This window comes from Phytophthora infestans, genomic scaffold (assembly GCF_000142945.1).
Source record: "Phytophthora infestans T30-4 supercont1.7 genomic scaffold, whole genome shotgun sequence".
NCBI classification, from domain to species: domain Eukaryota; phylum Oomycota; class Peronosporomycetes; order Peronosporales; family Peronosporaceae; genus Phytophthora; species Phytophthora infestans.
Genome location: NW_003303752.1, coordinates 2929518 through 2944603, shown reverse-complemented (window position 1 = coordinate 2944603; position 15086 = coordinate 2929518). Strand labels below are relative to the sequence as shown.

Genomic DNA, 15086 nt, shown 5'->3' with positions numbered 1-15086 from the left:
GCTCCCCGTAATAACTATACTGACCTTTTTATTGGTAAAAAGTGGCAGCAGCAAGCCGGTGGTCGACCACAAATGACTGGTTCATACGAGAGCAAGCAAAGACATCGACCACTCTATTGGAATTAAGCAACCCAGATAATCTGTTCAGCCAAGGGTAGTCCAGAACCTCAGAGACCTTTATTTTAAATATAACATATTTCGGGTCGAATTTAGCTAATAGGAGGTCATATACTTTGGCGGCTCATTTTGATTGGCGATGGATCCTATCCAAGTCATTTAGTAGCTGGTGCCGATGTTCCGGTGGCCGCTGGAGTCCAGCCTGGACATGTACAGTACTGTACATGTACACCGGTATGTGCGACTAGCGCGGGCCGCGTACTGTCTCAAGCTGGCACAATCGTCTCTGATCAGTCCGGGTCAGATGATGGCCACTCGGCATCGGCAATGTCGTGCATGTCCAGCAGGTCCAAACACTCGTCCACCGTGTCGTATTTCTTGCTATCCGGGATGCTGCTGTCCTGACGTAGGAACGCACTGAAGGTAAGTGCCTCACGCATCGTAGAAGCCTCCGAGTGGACGTACATCTGCTCACAGTAACCCGTTGCACGTCGGATAGCAAGGTCGTTGGCTTCATAGCCGTTCAAGAAGATCTTGCCGTGGATTGTACCTTCAGTCTTGCGACCAGCAATCACGTCATCAATGTCGTCTTGCCTGCACCAGTGGATCCCATCAAGGCCGTCAGAGTACCAGGCGTTGCATAGCCACTGATTCCTTTGAGCAAGTCAAGAGTCTCCTTCGTATCGGTCGGGTTCGGTACCGAATACCACAGATCCGTGAATGCGATAGACACAGGGGTGAAGCTCTTCTCACGCCGCGGGACAGCCACCATAACCTCGTCATGCGACGTGTCTGAGTTCGAGTCGTCTGTGCTCTTCACCTTTGGCGTCATGGCTAGTGCGTAACCTTCCTGCGCTTCATCTTCAATCTCCTTGTGCAGCAACTGAATGTTCGTCGGAGCCAGATAGCGACGATACTCCAGGAGATACGTGCTGACAGCCAACAGGAACACGTAGAAGAGCGAGTTTTTGCCAGCGGTTTTGCAACGATGTTCTATGATATGGCGTAGATACATGTGCTGTTGTTGGGGGCCAGCGCGGTCGGCTCGCTCGCTGGTGTACGTGTCGATTGTTGAGCAGCAGCGACGTCGACGGCGTGACACGCCGCGTGTGGTTGACGCGCACATGACATGCATCGACGAGCGCAGATCCCACTCTAATACGCGACGTGAGAGCAATCGGACGGACCCGATTGCTCGCTCTTCCGCCGCGCAATCGGAATGACAAGCTTGCTCGCCCACGCTGTTGTCTTTGCAGCAAACTCCTTTCACATTTGAAGTTGCTCAGTCGAGAGCAAGACATCCACTAATCGTACGCGTTGACAACCCGAGCAGCCACTGCTTTGGTCGAGGACACAGACTTACGATGGCAGCGAACCGGCACCCCTCAACCTGGAGTCGGGCAAGACCATGCTTGAGCGCGGCCCCGAGGCGCTCAACCGCTACCTAGCGTCGAGCTTCGAGCCATCCATCGGTAGCGAGATGCCGCAGCTGGAAGTGCGCTACAAGAATCTGTCGGTGACAGCCGTGTTGGAAGTGCAAGATGTGCACGTACATCGACTCCAGAGTAGTATCCTATGTTACGGCACATGGAAGGTTCTAGAAGGATCTAGGCATAGTGATAGGTCTTAGCTAGCGGATGGTTGGTTAGTTCTCACTTCGAGATTGGTAAAGCCACTGACGAGGCCCCGGCGGGGGCCGAAACGCGTCTGGCACGCGTTCAATCCAAGTCATTCACATCTACTCGATTCTACATTTCCTACAGGTTATGAGCCCAAACGGCTTGGTATGGACACTGCGGTGTACGCGGAATACGCGCTGGGGGAGTTCACGCTCAAGTCGTCGCGGAAGCAACGGGCTCCGACGACAGGGGGAGCGGAACATACAAGTGCGCGGTGGACACGCAGTCGCTCTTTGCGTTCGGGAAAAGGACGGCCGAGTTCTGCACAAGGAGGTGGTTTCGAGTGGTGTGAGTGGTGGATCGAAAGAGGTCGATCGAGAAGGGGAACAACAACAAGCTCAAGCAAGGCTCAAGGACGGCTACAAGGCGTCAAGGGACGACGTGGTGGTGAACATGAGGAAGCCGGGAAACCTAGCGAACGCGGCAGCAACGGATACGCTGGCCAGCGCGCAGGTGGTAAACCCTACAAGAATGTATGCAGTGAAAAGGCTGCAGCTGACAAGCATCATGCGGAGAGCAGCAGAATGGCTGTACGCTCGTGACCAAGACGGCTACGACTCATGTCGTCGAGGGGGAGTGTTGGAAGTGCAAGATGTGCACGTACATCGACTCCAGAGTAGTATCCTATGTTACGGCACATGGAAGGTTCTAGAAGGATCTAGGCATAGTGATAGGTCTTAGCTAGCGGATGGTTGGTTAGTTCTCACTTCGAGATTGGTAAAGCCACTGACGAGGCCCCGGCGGGGGCCGAAACGCGTCTGGCACGCGTTCAATCCAAGTCATTCACATCTACTCGATTCTACATTTCCTACAAGCCGACATCACGATCACCGAGGATGTGACAGCCAAGTCGGAGATCCCGACGCTGTACAACACCGGTCGCGCGATCACTGGCGCGAATGTCGCCCATGCGACGTGTGGTGCGCAAGGAGGTCATCAAAAACGCCAGCGGTGTGTTCAAACCGGGCACCATCACGTTGGTGCTAGGTCAGCCCGGCTCCGGCAAGTCGGCGCTGATGAAGATGCTGTCGGCGCAGTTCCCCGTGGAGAGCAACATTACCGTTGAGGGCGAGATCACATACAATGGCGTGCCACAGAAGGATATCATCAAGCGCGTACCTCACTTCATCGAGTACGTGCCCCAATGCAGACCAAATCATTCGCGGCAGCTCGCAGGAGCAGATGAAGCGTCTAACAATCGGAGTGGAGCTGGCTGCTCAACCGAGTATCCTGTTTTTGGACGAACCTACGAGCGGTCTGGACGCTCACTCGGCCAAGGTCATCATGGACGGTGTGCGTAAGGTGGCAGACAGCGGCCGTACGATCGTGTGTACCATTCATCAGCCGTCATCCGATGTGTTCTTCTTGTTCGACCACTTGATCTTGCTCAAGCGTGGCGGCGAGTCGGTGTTCGTGGGTGAGTTGGGCACGCGATGCCAGAAGCTGGTCAAATATCTGGAATCGGTTCCTACTGTCAAGCCGTGTCCACCCAAGCAGAACCCTGCTCCGTGGATGCTTGAAGTGATCGGTGCCGGTGTGAGCAACGAACGCGCCCGTGACTTGGACTTCGTGGACATTTTCTCGAAAAGTGAGGAGAAACGCCACTTGGACGACATGCTACAGCAGCCTGGTATCACGACGACTTCACCGGAGTGGCCGGAGGTGACGTTCATGAAGAAGCGCGCTTCCAAGGGCTCCACTCAAATGTACTTTTTGATGAAGCGATTTCTCAACCTGTACTGGCGTAGTCCGGCGTTCAACCTGACCCGTTTCGGCATCGTGTTTGGCGTTGCTATCATCTGCGGTCTGGCGTTCCTGAGTGTGGATTACACGACGTACAGCGGTCTGGTCGGTGGTGTAGGTCTGGTGTTCATGTCGACTTTGTTCATGGCTATGGCTGGCTTCATGGGCACGTTACCAGTGTACTCGACGGACCGTTCAGCGTTCTACCGTGAGCACGCCGCCGAGACGTACAATTCGCTGTGGTATTTTGTCGCAACGACGGTGGTGGAGATCCCGTACGTGTTCGGACAGTCACTGCTGTTCATCGTCATCTTTTACCCGATGGTAGGTTTCGAGGGATTCGCTACGGCCGTGCTGTACTGGGTGCACGTGTCGTTGTTCGTGCTGGGTCAAATGTACTTCGCACAGCTGCTGATCCACGCGTTCCCGAGTATCGAGGTGGCTGCTGTAATGGGCGCGTTGATCAACTCAATCTTCTTGCTGTTCGCCGGATTCAACCCGCCGGCATCGTCGATCCCCGCGGGCTACAAGTGGCTGTACACGATCGTACCGCAGAGATTTTCAATCTCGATTCTATCCGCGCTGGTCTTCTGTGATTGCCCCGAGGAGCCGACATGGAACGAGTCGTTAAGCGCGTACGAGAATGTCGGCTCGAATCTTGGCTGCCAGCCGTTGACGGGTACACCGATCACGATCTCTCATACGACGGTCAAGGGCTACATCGAGTCGACGTTCCGCTACAATTACGATGACCGTTGGGCGAATTTCGGCTACGTGTTCGTGACGATCGCCATTTTCCGCATCCTGTAGATGCTGTCGCTGCGCTACATTAACCACACTAAGAGATAGAAGAAACGAGCGCAGTAAAGATTTTTCTGGTAAGCCTAAAAATAAAATAGAGATGCTTTTGTTAGCAATTGGCTATGCTCCACACAGGTCGAGGAGATAAAAACTGAAAGTAGTAGTAAAATAATCTAGATTTTAATCTTTGTGCTGTTTCTAGTTGCCAGAAACTTGTATTTCATCAGAAGGAAGACAGTCTTTTTGGCTAAATAGTAAAAGTAAATAGTCACATGAAGTCAACTGGTTAGGTTAGTTGTCGAGAGAGCATTTTAATTTTTTAACGATCATTATTAATGTGCCAAATGGATTTATTGTGCTTTGCAAAGCTTTTGTCGTTTACAGTATAAGGCGGCTTTCTTTTCGAGACTGTGACTTACTAAAACGGGGTACCAAACGGGGTACTGGCTTTTAAATTTCTTGGTTTTACTTAAAGTGGTTTATTATCGCCAAAATCGGGTGTCCAAAATTAATTATAAGCAACGACTACAGAGCTGCTACACCAAAGTCTCACCTCACCGAGCCCCAAACCCGCTACAATAACTCCGAAGACTACTATTCCGACGGCTACTAAGTAGTTTGCGCATATATTTATAATCTGGATCTGAGACCCGGGACCCTCCCCCCCCCCACCGTAAGTGGCATTGACTTCTAGTCACAATACGTAAAAGGGAATATCACGGTACTTAGACTTTGAAATAAGCCATACCGAATTGCGCGCGACTTCGAACTACTGTCTGGTAGCTCTCTAGCTTTAGGCAGTGTACTCACCAGGGATGCTGAAAAACTGATGCCTCAATTATTGCAATAAATTATTACTGATTACTTATTGGGAGATGGATATCATTATCTTTTCTCGCCCTGCTAAAAAAGCAATAGCATCATTCCTTAGTACATGGTGCACCAATGCTCTGATCCAATAATATATTTTCAGTGAAGAGAACTTGTAATAATTGAGTGTAGCTCAGCCAAAACCAATTATTTATTCTCAGCTTTGATAAGAAAAAAATAAACATGCAATAAGCGGCATCCTGGTACTCATACTGTATCACCTTGTTTTATACTCGGTTTGCTCTTGAGTAGAAGTACCTCTAAAGCGTCTTGCTTCGTAAATTAGTACAAGCTAAGATAACATGCATAAGGTTCTTGTTGAACTGCAAACAACTGACTTCGCACAGTTCATTCTATGGATTTAATGAAAAAGTGACAATTCATTTCTCGTGTCTTCACTTTATATATCGCTAGGCGCATCGATTGATCTTCGTTTCATTAAATTCTACTTTATGTATGCAGTATTCGCTTCGCGATCGATGTCGGTACACTGATTAAATATTAAATCGTCTGAGAGCTTCGCACATTGCTAACAGAACGAGGTCAATTAAAGAGTGGTGTACTGCACGAGATTTCTAAGGACGTACAGTACGCTACACAGTTTGAATTTACTCGCGTCGACCAACTAGGGCAAGCACAGTGACCTTCTCTTCTTGGCGCTCGACAGCATCAACATTACGATAAATCCATATACCGGTAAATGAATTCATTCATAAACGAGTATTACCACGGAGAGTTAATTGGCCCCCAAAATAGCTACTTTCGACCACTATGAGAAGCTATGAGCTTTCAAAATCCATGAGTACGAGCTGTGAAATTTAAATATTAATACTATTAGTAGTAATTTCACACAAGAATAACTCACTTGACTGGTGTTTAGAAACGTCGGACGAGGATGCCACTTCATTGCTGATCATTGATCAGTACTGTAGGTATCGACCGTCTCGTGTGAACCCAACTCGCCACGTTGTGTATCACTTGGAAAACATGTACTGTACTGTACGTGCACGCGCTCAACGCCCGTCCCAGCCAACGGATCCCGTCAGATGTGCTACCGGTATTAATGTAAGAGTTTTACAGTCGTTTCTAACAGAAAAAAATGCGTAAAAAAGCGGTACGGTTTCAGTAGGAAGCGTCAACAACAGGACAGCTCACACACGTCCCCGACCAGCGCGTAGGCTGGAGGCACGCGTCACAACGGTTTCTTTCCGTAGAGGGCGTCCTGAAGCGGTAACCCCACGCTTACCGTATCCTATTAAAGGTTAATCCACCGCAGCTTGTACAAAAAGACGTGAAATAGAGATGTCCAGCGTAGCAGTCGGATGTGCGCGGTCTCACTGAGCACGAACACCACCCAGGACGGTGAGTCTTGATTTTCATGGCTCACGTGGGTGTACGATCTCATTCCGCAACTTGCCTCCAACTCGACGCATCAACCAAGCACTCATTCGTCATCCTCCGCTGTAAGACTATCGTCGATGCTACCTTCGACTCGATCTACCATGTCGTCAGTAACGATAGCGTTGGCTGTAGCGCTTTTGTCCTCAGCCAATGCACTCACTGACCTCAAAACCGATTGGGAAGCTTACGCCAGTGAGCTCACCATTCCCGAGGTCATTGACATGACTAAAGGCGGCGCCATCGACATGCAGATCGGCCGTTCGACTCACAACTGGACGGAGGACGGATCCATTGCCGGTGCCATTTACGGTTACGCACTCAAGAACTCGACGCCAACGTCGCCTGGACCAACCATTAAGGTTGCTAGAGAAGTACCGATCAACATCACCTGGTACAACGAGCTGGAAGCCCCACACCTCCTCCAAGAAAGCGTCCAGTACACGCTCACGCAACACGCATCTGCATGTTATCCGTACTGCGGCGTACCGGTTGTCACACATGTGCACGGCATGGAGTCACCTGCAAGATACGACGGCCTCCCGTTCCTTTCTATCTACAAGAACCAGTCTCCTACATGAACAATCAGTCTGCATCTACGAAAACGTACCACGATCACTCGAACGGTCTCACCCGTCTCAACACGTGGGCAGGTCTCGTGGGCGCTTACATCATCAGTGACTCCGAGTTGGAGTCGTCACTCAACCTCAACATCGAGACCGATATCCCGCTTATTCTGACGGACCGTCTCATCAGTAATACCGGCAAGATCATGTATTCAGACGACAACTGCAACGAAGGTGCCACCTTGTGGGTACCCGAGTCGTTCGGGTCGGTGAACCAGGTGAACGGTGTCGTGATGCCGTACGTCAACGTACCACCTGCTCAGGTGCGCTTCCGCTTGGTGAATGCCGCCAATGCGCGTCACTACAGCTTAACGATGCCGTTCGCGGACAAGTGCCAAGTGGTGGCCACAGACTCGGGATTCGTTGGAGAGCCCAAGGCTCTGACTGCAGACCTTGTCATTTTCCCGCTCGAGCGCGTGGAATTTGTCTGTGACTTCAGTGGTGTAAAGAATGGCACAATGTACAACCTGGAGGACAAGCAGACGTCGGACCAGGCGACCCCGTATGATAACCGCGTCATGCAGTTCCGAATCCTCGAGAGTTTGAAGACTGATTCTATGTAGGTGAAGGAGATCCCATCTTCCCTGACACCGTACAAGTCACTGAAGGAACTGTACGACGCAGGAGGAAAGGAACGCACCTTAATTTTGGGTGAAACGGAGACGGAAGTACTGTGTCCTACCATGAGTATTCTACTGTACCGTTCGCAACAAGTGAACACATCCGGCATCACGGGGAATCTGCACTGTACCAAGGGTACAGTTGAGAAGTGGAACTTCCAGAACCCACAGATGACCCGCACCCATTCCACTGGCATTTAATCAGCGCGCAATGTGGCGAGACTGAAGAAACGGTGAGCACGAACGAGCTCAAAGACGTCGTCGTCATCCCAAATGCCGGTGACCGTAAGCCAGATACCATTACACAGGTTTGCTACGTTGCTTGCACGCCGGGAGACTATTTGCTTGAGGGTAGCACTCGTGGTGCCAAGGAGTTTAACTTTGACACCACGGACCCGGTACCTAGCCCACTGTCACATTCTTGAACACGAGGAGAATGCCATGATGGCGTGGTTCAATATCCAGGACGTGGATGATGGCTACGCTGACGATAACGGTATCACACCCGGTACAGAAATTACCGATACGGTTATTGCTACTGCCATGGGCATGAGTGTGTTGGGTGGGCTTGCAACGACACTGTCGGTGCTCGTGATCTCCGTGAAGCGTCTGAATTTCCTTGCAAGTCCCTTGGCTCTCTCTGTGGCGTTCGCGTTATCGTCGGGTGTGATGCTGTTTATTGGCCTTGCGGATCTGTTCGAAGAGGCAGTGACATTCTACCGAGCTCATTACACGACCGGCAACGCAGACCCAGAGGCGTACGAGAAGGGTGGATCGGCTAGTACCGGAGTCTGCGATAACACCTGCAACGGCAATGCGTATCTGACCGCCGTGGCGGCATTCTTTGGCGGTGTGGTAATCATCTTGCTAGTGGAGTTCTTGGTACACTCCGTTTTCGAGAGAAAGAAAACTGCCGGCGAGAAGGCGAATGCTGTAGACGTAGGTGAGATTGAAGAAGGTGACAAGGCTGCGTTTGCTTCTCCGGTTCCTGAGAGCCCGGCTAACGGCAACCACAGTGAGCTTCAGAGCCCAGCAACAGCCGAATCATCCAATCTGCTTGAGCAGAACGCCGGTCAGAAGGAGGAATACCGCCGCGCTGGTGTCATGACGGGCATTGCCGTCGCCATCCACAACTTCCCGGAGGGCTTAGCTCTCTTTGTGTCATCGCTCTCTGGGCTTCGATCGGGTATCGTGCTCTCCATCGGCATCATCCTGCACAACTTTCCGGAAGGTGTTGCTGTGGCCGCTCCTGTGTATTATGCAACGGGGAGTAAGATGGAAGCCTTTAAGTGGACGGCACTGAGTGGAATTGCGCAGCCTTTTGGCGCCGCCATCGGCTGGGCAGCAGTGTCTGGTGGTATGAGTTTTGCACTCGAGGCTTCACTGTACGGAATTGTCGCCGGTATGCTGGTGTGTATCACAGTGAAGGAATTGCTGCCAGGAGCCTACAGGTTCGATCCAAGCGGCAAGGCGTTCGTGGTGGCGTTCTTTGGAGGTCTAGGCATTATAGCACTGAGCATCATGGCCTTGAAGTATGCTGGTTCAAGCTAGTCTCGCGGTGATGTAAGTCAAACCCTTGCTGCTGTGAAGGAGGCATTCAAGAATAAAGAAATTGAGTTGTATGGCATGGTATCCAGGGTACGAATCTGCATTGCTTTCATGTACTACTTCGAAGTACGTTGTATTAAACTTGTAAGTAGTAAACCTTTTCTTGATTGCATTTTATTTTCGTGTCCAGCACTTCGCCACTTGGATTGTAGCTTCAATTTCTGAGTAATACACTTCGAACTACATGTACTGTACAGTGAGTGACTCGATCTAAAAAAATGACAATCTTCACATTATCTTACGCATTTAGCTTGATCCTGCGTAGTTTAGAGCAACCAGACTCATGGCAATAATGGCGACGCCAATGAAGAACGACGGTACGAAGAGCTTTCCGCTGGGGTCGAACATGTAGGCACCCGGTAGAAGCTCCTTTGCGGTGATACAGACCAACATTCCGGCAACAAGAGCATACAATGTGGCTTTCAGCGAATTGCTCATACCGCCTGAAACAGCGGCCCAACCGATGCCTGCGCCAAGAACCTGAGCAAACCCACTGATGATCGTCCACTTGAACGCCTCGACCTTGCTTCCAGTAGCATAATAGACAGGAGCAGCGACTGCCACACCCTCGGGAAAGTTGTGAAGAATGATACCAACCGAAAGAACAATTCCCGTACGAAGACCGGCGAGTGAGGATACAAACAGCGCCAAACCTTCCGGGAAATTGTGAATAGCGATGGCAATACCTGTGAGAACACCAGTACGACGGTACTCCTCCTTCACCTTCATTTCCTCAAGAAGCGCATTGTTCTCTTCTCCAGCAGGACTAGCCAGCTCCTGACGAGCTGCGTCAACCGGTGTACCCGGTACTGGAGATGCAATGTGCACAACACTCGCCTTCTCGGTAACGTCGTCCGTCTTCAAAGCTTTCTCGCCATCCGCCTCTAAGTCTGCGTTGGCAGCAGCCCTGGCGGCAGCTCTGTCCTTACGCTCGAACACAGAGTGCACCAGCCACTCCACAAACAGGATGATGGCCACTCCGACAAAGAATACACCAGTAGCGGCCAAATACGTGTTGCCGTTGCATGTGTCGTCGCACACTCCAGCGGTAGTGGAAGCACCACCGTGCTCGTAAGCTTCGGGGTCCGTTGTACCAGGAGTGAACGCAGCACGGTAGTAAATCAATGCCTCGGCGTACAGGTCAGCGAAAGCAATGAAGATCATGACACCGGCCGACAAAGCGAAGGCAATCGAGAGCGAACGCGGGTCGGCGAGGAATTTCAAGCGTTCCACTGAGATGACGAGCACGGACAGCGTCGTAGCAATGCCACCAAGAACACTCATACCCATTGCCGTAGCAATCACAGTGTTGGTGATCTCGGTGCCCGGCGTGATACCATTGTCGTCGGCATAGCCGTCGTCCACGTCCATGATCTTAAACCAGCTCATCATCGCGTTTTCTTCGTGCTCTAAAATGTGACAGTGAGCAACGTACGGCTCGGTCGTGTCAAATCCGTAGTCCTTGGCGCCGCGAGTGCTATTGGCTATGAGGTACTCGTCGGGAGTGCAAGCCACGTAGCAGACCTGGGTGATAGTATCCGAGGGGCGGTCACCGGCATTCGGGATCTTGGCTACATCTTTCAGGTGGTTCGTATCGATGGTTTCTTCTGTTTCGCCACATTGCGCGTTGACCAAGTGCCAGTGGAATGGGTGCGGGTCATCGGTCGGATTCTGGAAGTTCCACTTCTCCACCGTGCCCTTGGTACAGTGAAGGCTGCCGGTGATAGTCGTCATGTTGATTTGCTGCGAGCGGTACATGATCATGTCGTACAGGGGACACTGCATCGCGGTATCCATTTCTCCGAGGATGACGGTACGTTCCTTTCCGCCGGCTTCGTAGAGCTCCTTCAGCGACTTGTACTTCACAAGCGTAGATGGGAGCGCGCGGTACTTCATAGTATCCGTCTTGAGACTCTCGACGACGCGGATGCGCATGATACGTTCGTCGTAATCTGTAGGCTGGTCAGCCGTCTGGTTATCCTCGAGGTCGTACGTGGTGCCATTGGTGGAGTTAGTGAAGTCACAGACGAACTCGATGCGCTCGAAAGGGAAGAGAACGAGGTAGTTTTCAACGACTCGGGTTTGTTAGCGAAACCCGAGTCGGACGCAACGATCTGGCACTTGTCCTGGAACGGCACGGAGATGTTGTAGTGGCGAGCGTTGGCAACGTTGATCAGGCGGAAGCGGACCTGAGCAGGCGGCACGTCGACGTACGGCATGATCACGCCGTTCACAAGGTTAACAGAGCCGAAGGACTCGGGCACCCACTTCGTCGACCCAGCATTGCAGTTGTCGTCCGAGTACAAGAGCTCGCCCGTCGTGTTGATTAAACGGTCAGTCAGCACCAAAGGAATATCTGTCTCGATGTCCATGTTGATCGACGCCTCAAGCTCATTGTCGGCAATGATGTACGCACCCATGAGACCAGCCCACGTGTTGAGGCGTGTGAGACCATTGGAGTGATCGTGATAGAGTTTGGTGGACGCAGACTGGTTGTTGTAGTAGTGGAATACCTGTGACTGATCTTGTAGATGGACCGGTACGGTAGCCCGTCATATTCTGGTGGTGACTTTAGTCCGTGCACGTGTGTGACAACGGGCACACCACAGTACGGGTAGCATGCAGACTCAATGTTGTTGAGAGAATCCTCGACAGAGTTCTGGAACAGGTGCGGCTGTGATAGCTCGTTGTACCAGGTAATGGTGATCGGTACGCCCTTAGCGACCTTGATTGTCGGGCTGGGCATGGTAGGAGTGGAATTTCTAAGCGAGTAGCCATAGATCTCACCCGAGATGGAGCCGTCCCCCGTCCAGTTGTGCGTGGCACGGCCGATCTGCATGTCGATGGCGCCTCCACCGGTCAGATCGATGACTTCCGGAATGGGCAGCTCGCTGACATAGGCGTCCCAATCGGTCTTCAGATTTTCCAGTGCTTCAGTGGAGGCCAAGACGGCGACTGCCACGGCAGCCGACAACGCGGTGCGAGTGAACATTGCTGATGCGAGGTGATCGAGTGATCGGAAGCCCGTAAATTGCAGAATGGAACGAAACTCGTTCGGCAGTGCCTGGGTGGTGCTCGACAGCCAGCGGAAATGCACTCGCCGGGAGTACTGTAACACTTCCTATGTTAATTAGGGTGCTAACAAAGCTTTGAGAACGGCCACCTGGTAATGGTTCTCGTTGAAGCTTCATGTGACGTGACGAAGCAGTACTGTACTCGATAATATCAAATTTAACGGAGCTGATGCTTTGTCAATAAAACCTGCAATACATGTACTCAGTTTTTAGGGATTCGATATCGCGAGCGCAACAGCTTTCGCAGAGTGATACAAACAGCAAAAAGCTCACGTGGACCAGTGCTCCGGCTCAGGACAGTCCACATGCCCCGCTAGACGCGTGGACTAGGCCAATCATGTCGGAGACCACCGTCGAATGTAAGCGAGGCACCCGTCTCGTTTGGCAAAGATTTGCATGTCTGCCCGACTTCCTCCGAGTCGCTCCGAGTCGCAAGTAGCGATCGACTCGACTCGCTACATCTATCCATGTACGCCGCTTGCTGAGATGATACATCACATCATGTAATTTATTATACATGTACATAAGTCTCCTTCAATAAGCGCTGGAGGTCGTCTGATAACTTTTCATAGGGAATCCACGCGATTTTGTGATTTGTCAAATATACCCCCAATACAGAAGATCCGATATAAAGGGGTATTTGAAGTACACGCAACGCTTATTCAGGGGGACTTCTGTACATGAATGGCATACTCAATCGATTGCGCGGTGCCACAACAATCCATGCATGCGATGACATGCAACCCCGTGAGGCTCACGGGTTGCTCACGGTGAGCCCCACATGCAAGGTTACAGTACGCTTCTTCAGCAATTGCAATTGTAGCATTTCTTCCGTCGCTTGGATCGTTATAGTACAGTAGCGTTGGAAACCTGGTTTGGTTCCTCTGTGAGAAAACTTGAACGACGTTACCGCAGCACAACGGCGACAAGACGACAGCTCTTACGGCAACACATCTGCCCCTTATGACACAAGGAACAACATAAAAAATGTGTCAAAGCAACACAGCTCGGTAAACTATTATCCGGGGTCTGATAGATTACCGTTATTGTCAAAGTTACCACTCCGCTCATTCACAAAATTTACATTATAAGTGCTCATTCATCATTTGAAAAAAAAGACTCGCAGTGACCAAGCCAGCTTGGGCTCCATAAACGATTCAGCTAGCACCGACCGGACGCATTCAACTGGCGACGAGGTCCCCCGACGCAATCCCCGCCACAAGGAGCGGATGTGCAAGGAGCTGCTACGGTCTCGACTGCAGCAAATCGAGTTACTGGGGGAGAAGCTCGAGCGACTTTCCGAGTTTTCGCTAAAGCTGATGGATCTTCATGAGGAGATTGCTGTTATACTCGCACGCGAAAAGCATGATACAATGCGTCTAGCAGCTGCAATGGGGGCTTCTGCTCACGACGTCGGATACGTTGTATCGTATGCTATGGCGCTCGAGAAGTGCTGCAGTATTTTGCTGGATCAGGCTTTGTAAACGAATTACAAAAGCGATAAAGGAGGCATAAGGAGGTTTACGTAGCAAAGTTAAGTCGACAAACGAATGCATATTACATTTTAAACGCTGAAAACAGTTCCTGACCGGTCGCTTCTACCGCTTTCGCTCGCTTATTAGTACTGGTGCGCTTTTGTCTGGAAGTGTAATAGCTGCTAGTCGTTGCGGCTTCGCCACCGCTTTTATCCGCGCCTGTTTCACCTTCTTTCGTTGATTGTGCCGGGGCTTAGCTTTGGGTAGCTGAAGTACTTCAATCTTGTCGTTTTTTCGCGCAGGTGGTTTTGAAACAGCCTTTGCCTTTGTTTGTACAATTTCCTTTGTCAGTAGCAATTTTTGCTTAGGCGGCGTAGACCCCGACTCAGACGAATCCAGTTTTGTCTCCCACGTTTGCGTCAAAGTTAGGAGTTTGGTGTTGCAGCTTGTGCTGGTTGATTTACGGCTTGTGATGCTTGTTTTGGAATCCGACTTCACGAAATGTTGTCGCTCGTGGTCATGGGGGGGGGGCTGTACATTGCCTTCCGCAACTAGTAGACCGTGTTCAGCTTGCTCCATGTCACGAATCATTGCCATTGTGTCGATGAGATCAGCTGGATCAATGTCAGATCCTGTATCACTCTCGTTAGCATCACCAGCAGTATCGTTCGTGCTATCGTCGGGCATCGTTATCGCATCTGACGTGTATGTTGGTAGCTTTTGCATGCCATTGCGAACTATCTCTTTCCACGATTGCAGTGCTGGGTAGAATGCTGGACTGGTTAATCCGGCAAAATACTCAATTACTGGCTCGAACGCAGCTTTTGCATAGCAGTACTTCTCTTCCGATAAAAACACCACCACATTTGCCTGTTCACGTCGCCTCAGCTTAACATATACAACTCGCGGCTTTTTAGTCCGAGATCGCAGTCCACTCCGCTCAACCCCACGCGGCGGTGGTACGTCCGGGTTCACACCTTGTGTTGCCGAAAAATCGTCTTGTGTTGCTTTCCATACTTCTTGTGTTGTTTCGGTTTCTTGTCCTGTTTCGTAAACTTCACTGACGTCGGATGGA

The 15086-nt window shown here is 51.1% G+C and overlaps 5 protein-coding genes across 5 annotated transcripts; 3 read left to right on the top strand and 2 right to left on the bottom strand.

Moving 5' to 3' along the window:
- Positions 1–407: 407 nt before the first annotated feature.
- Positions 408–1243, bottom strand: PITG_05389 (ATP-binding Cassette (ABC) Superfamily; the record flags this gene model as incomplete). The annotated part of the gene is made up of 2 exons (XM_002998997.1): positions 408–706; positions 748–1243. The coding sequence occupies 2 exons, from the start codon at positions 1241–1243 to the stop codon at positions 408–410; spliced, it is 795 nt and encodes a 264-aa protein (XP_002999043.1).
- A 282-nt stretch (positions 1244–1525) lies between these two features.
- PITG_05388 (uncharacterized protein) lies at positions 1526–2590 on the top strand (the record flags this gene model as incomplete). The annotated part of the gene is made up of 2 exons (XM_002998996.1): positions 1526–1666; positions 1889–2590. 2 exons carry the CDS (start codon positions 1526–1528, stop codon positions 2336–2338), a joined length of 591 nt encoding a protein of 196 aa, XP_002999042.1.
- A 388-nt stretch (positions 2591–2978) lies between these two features.
- Positions 2979–4349, top strand: PITG_05387 (ATP-binding Cassette (ABC) Superfamily; the record flags this gene model as incomplete). The annotated part of the gene is made up of 1 exon (XM_002998995.1): positions 2979–4349. One exon carries the CDS (start codon positions 2979–2981, stop codon positions 4347–4349), a length of 1371 nt encoding a protein of 456 aa, XP_002999041.1.
- A 2363-nt stretch (positions 4350–6712) lies between these two features.
- On the top strand, positions 6713–9405 carry PITG_05386 (Zinc (Zn2)-Iron (Fe2) Permease (ZIP) Family; the record flags this gene model as incomplete). The annotated part of the gene is made up of 5 exons (XM_002998994.1): positions 6713–7111; positions 7198–7749; positions 7798–7981; positions 8026–8217; positions 8261–9405. The coding sequence occupies 5 exons, from the start codon at positions 6713–6715 to the stop codon at positions 9403–9405; spliced, it is 2472 nt and encodes an 823-aa protein (XP_002999040.1).
- A 303-nt stretch (positions 9406–9708) lies between these two features.
- PITG_05385 (Zinc (Zn2)-Iron (Fe2) Permease (ZIP) Family) lies at positions 9709–12454 on the bottom strand (the record flags this gene model as incomplete). The annotated part of the gene is made up of 3 exons (XM_002998993.1): positions 9709–11502; positions 11574–11981; positions 12047–12454. The coding sequence occupies 3 exons, from the start codon at positions 12452–12454 to the stop codon at positions 9709–9711; spliced, it is 2610 nt and encodes an 869-aa protein (XP_002999039.1).
- Between the last annotated feature and the right edge of the window lie 2632 nt (positions 12455–15086).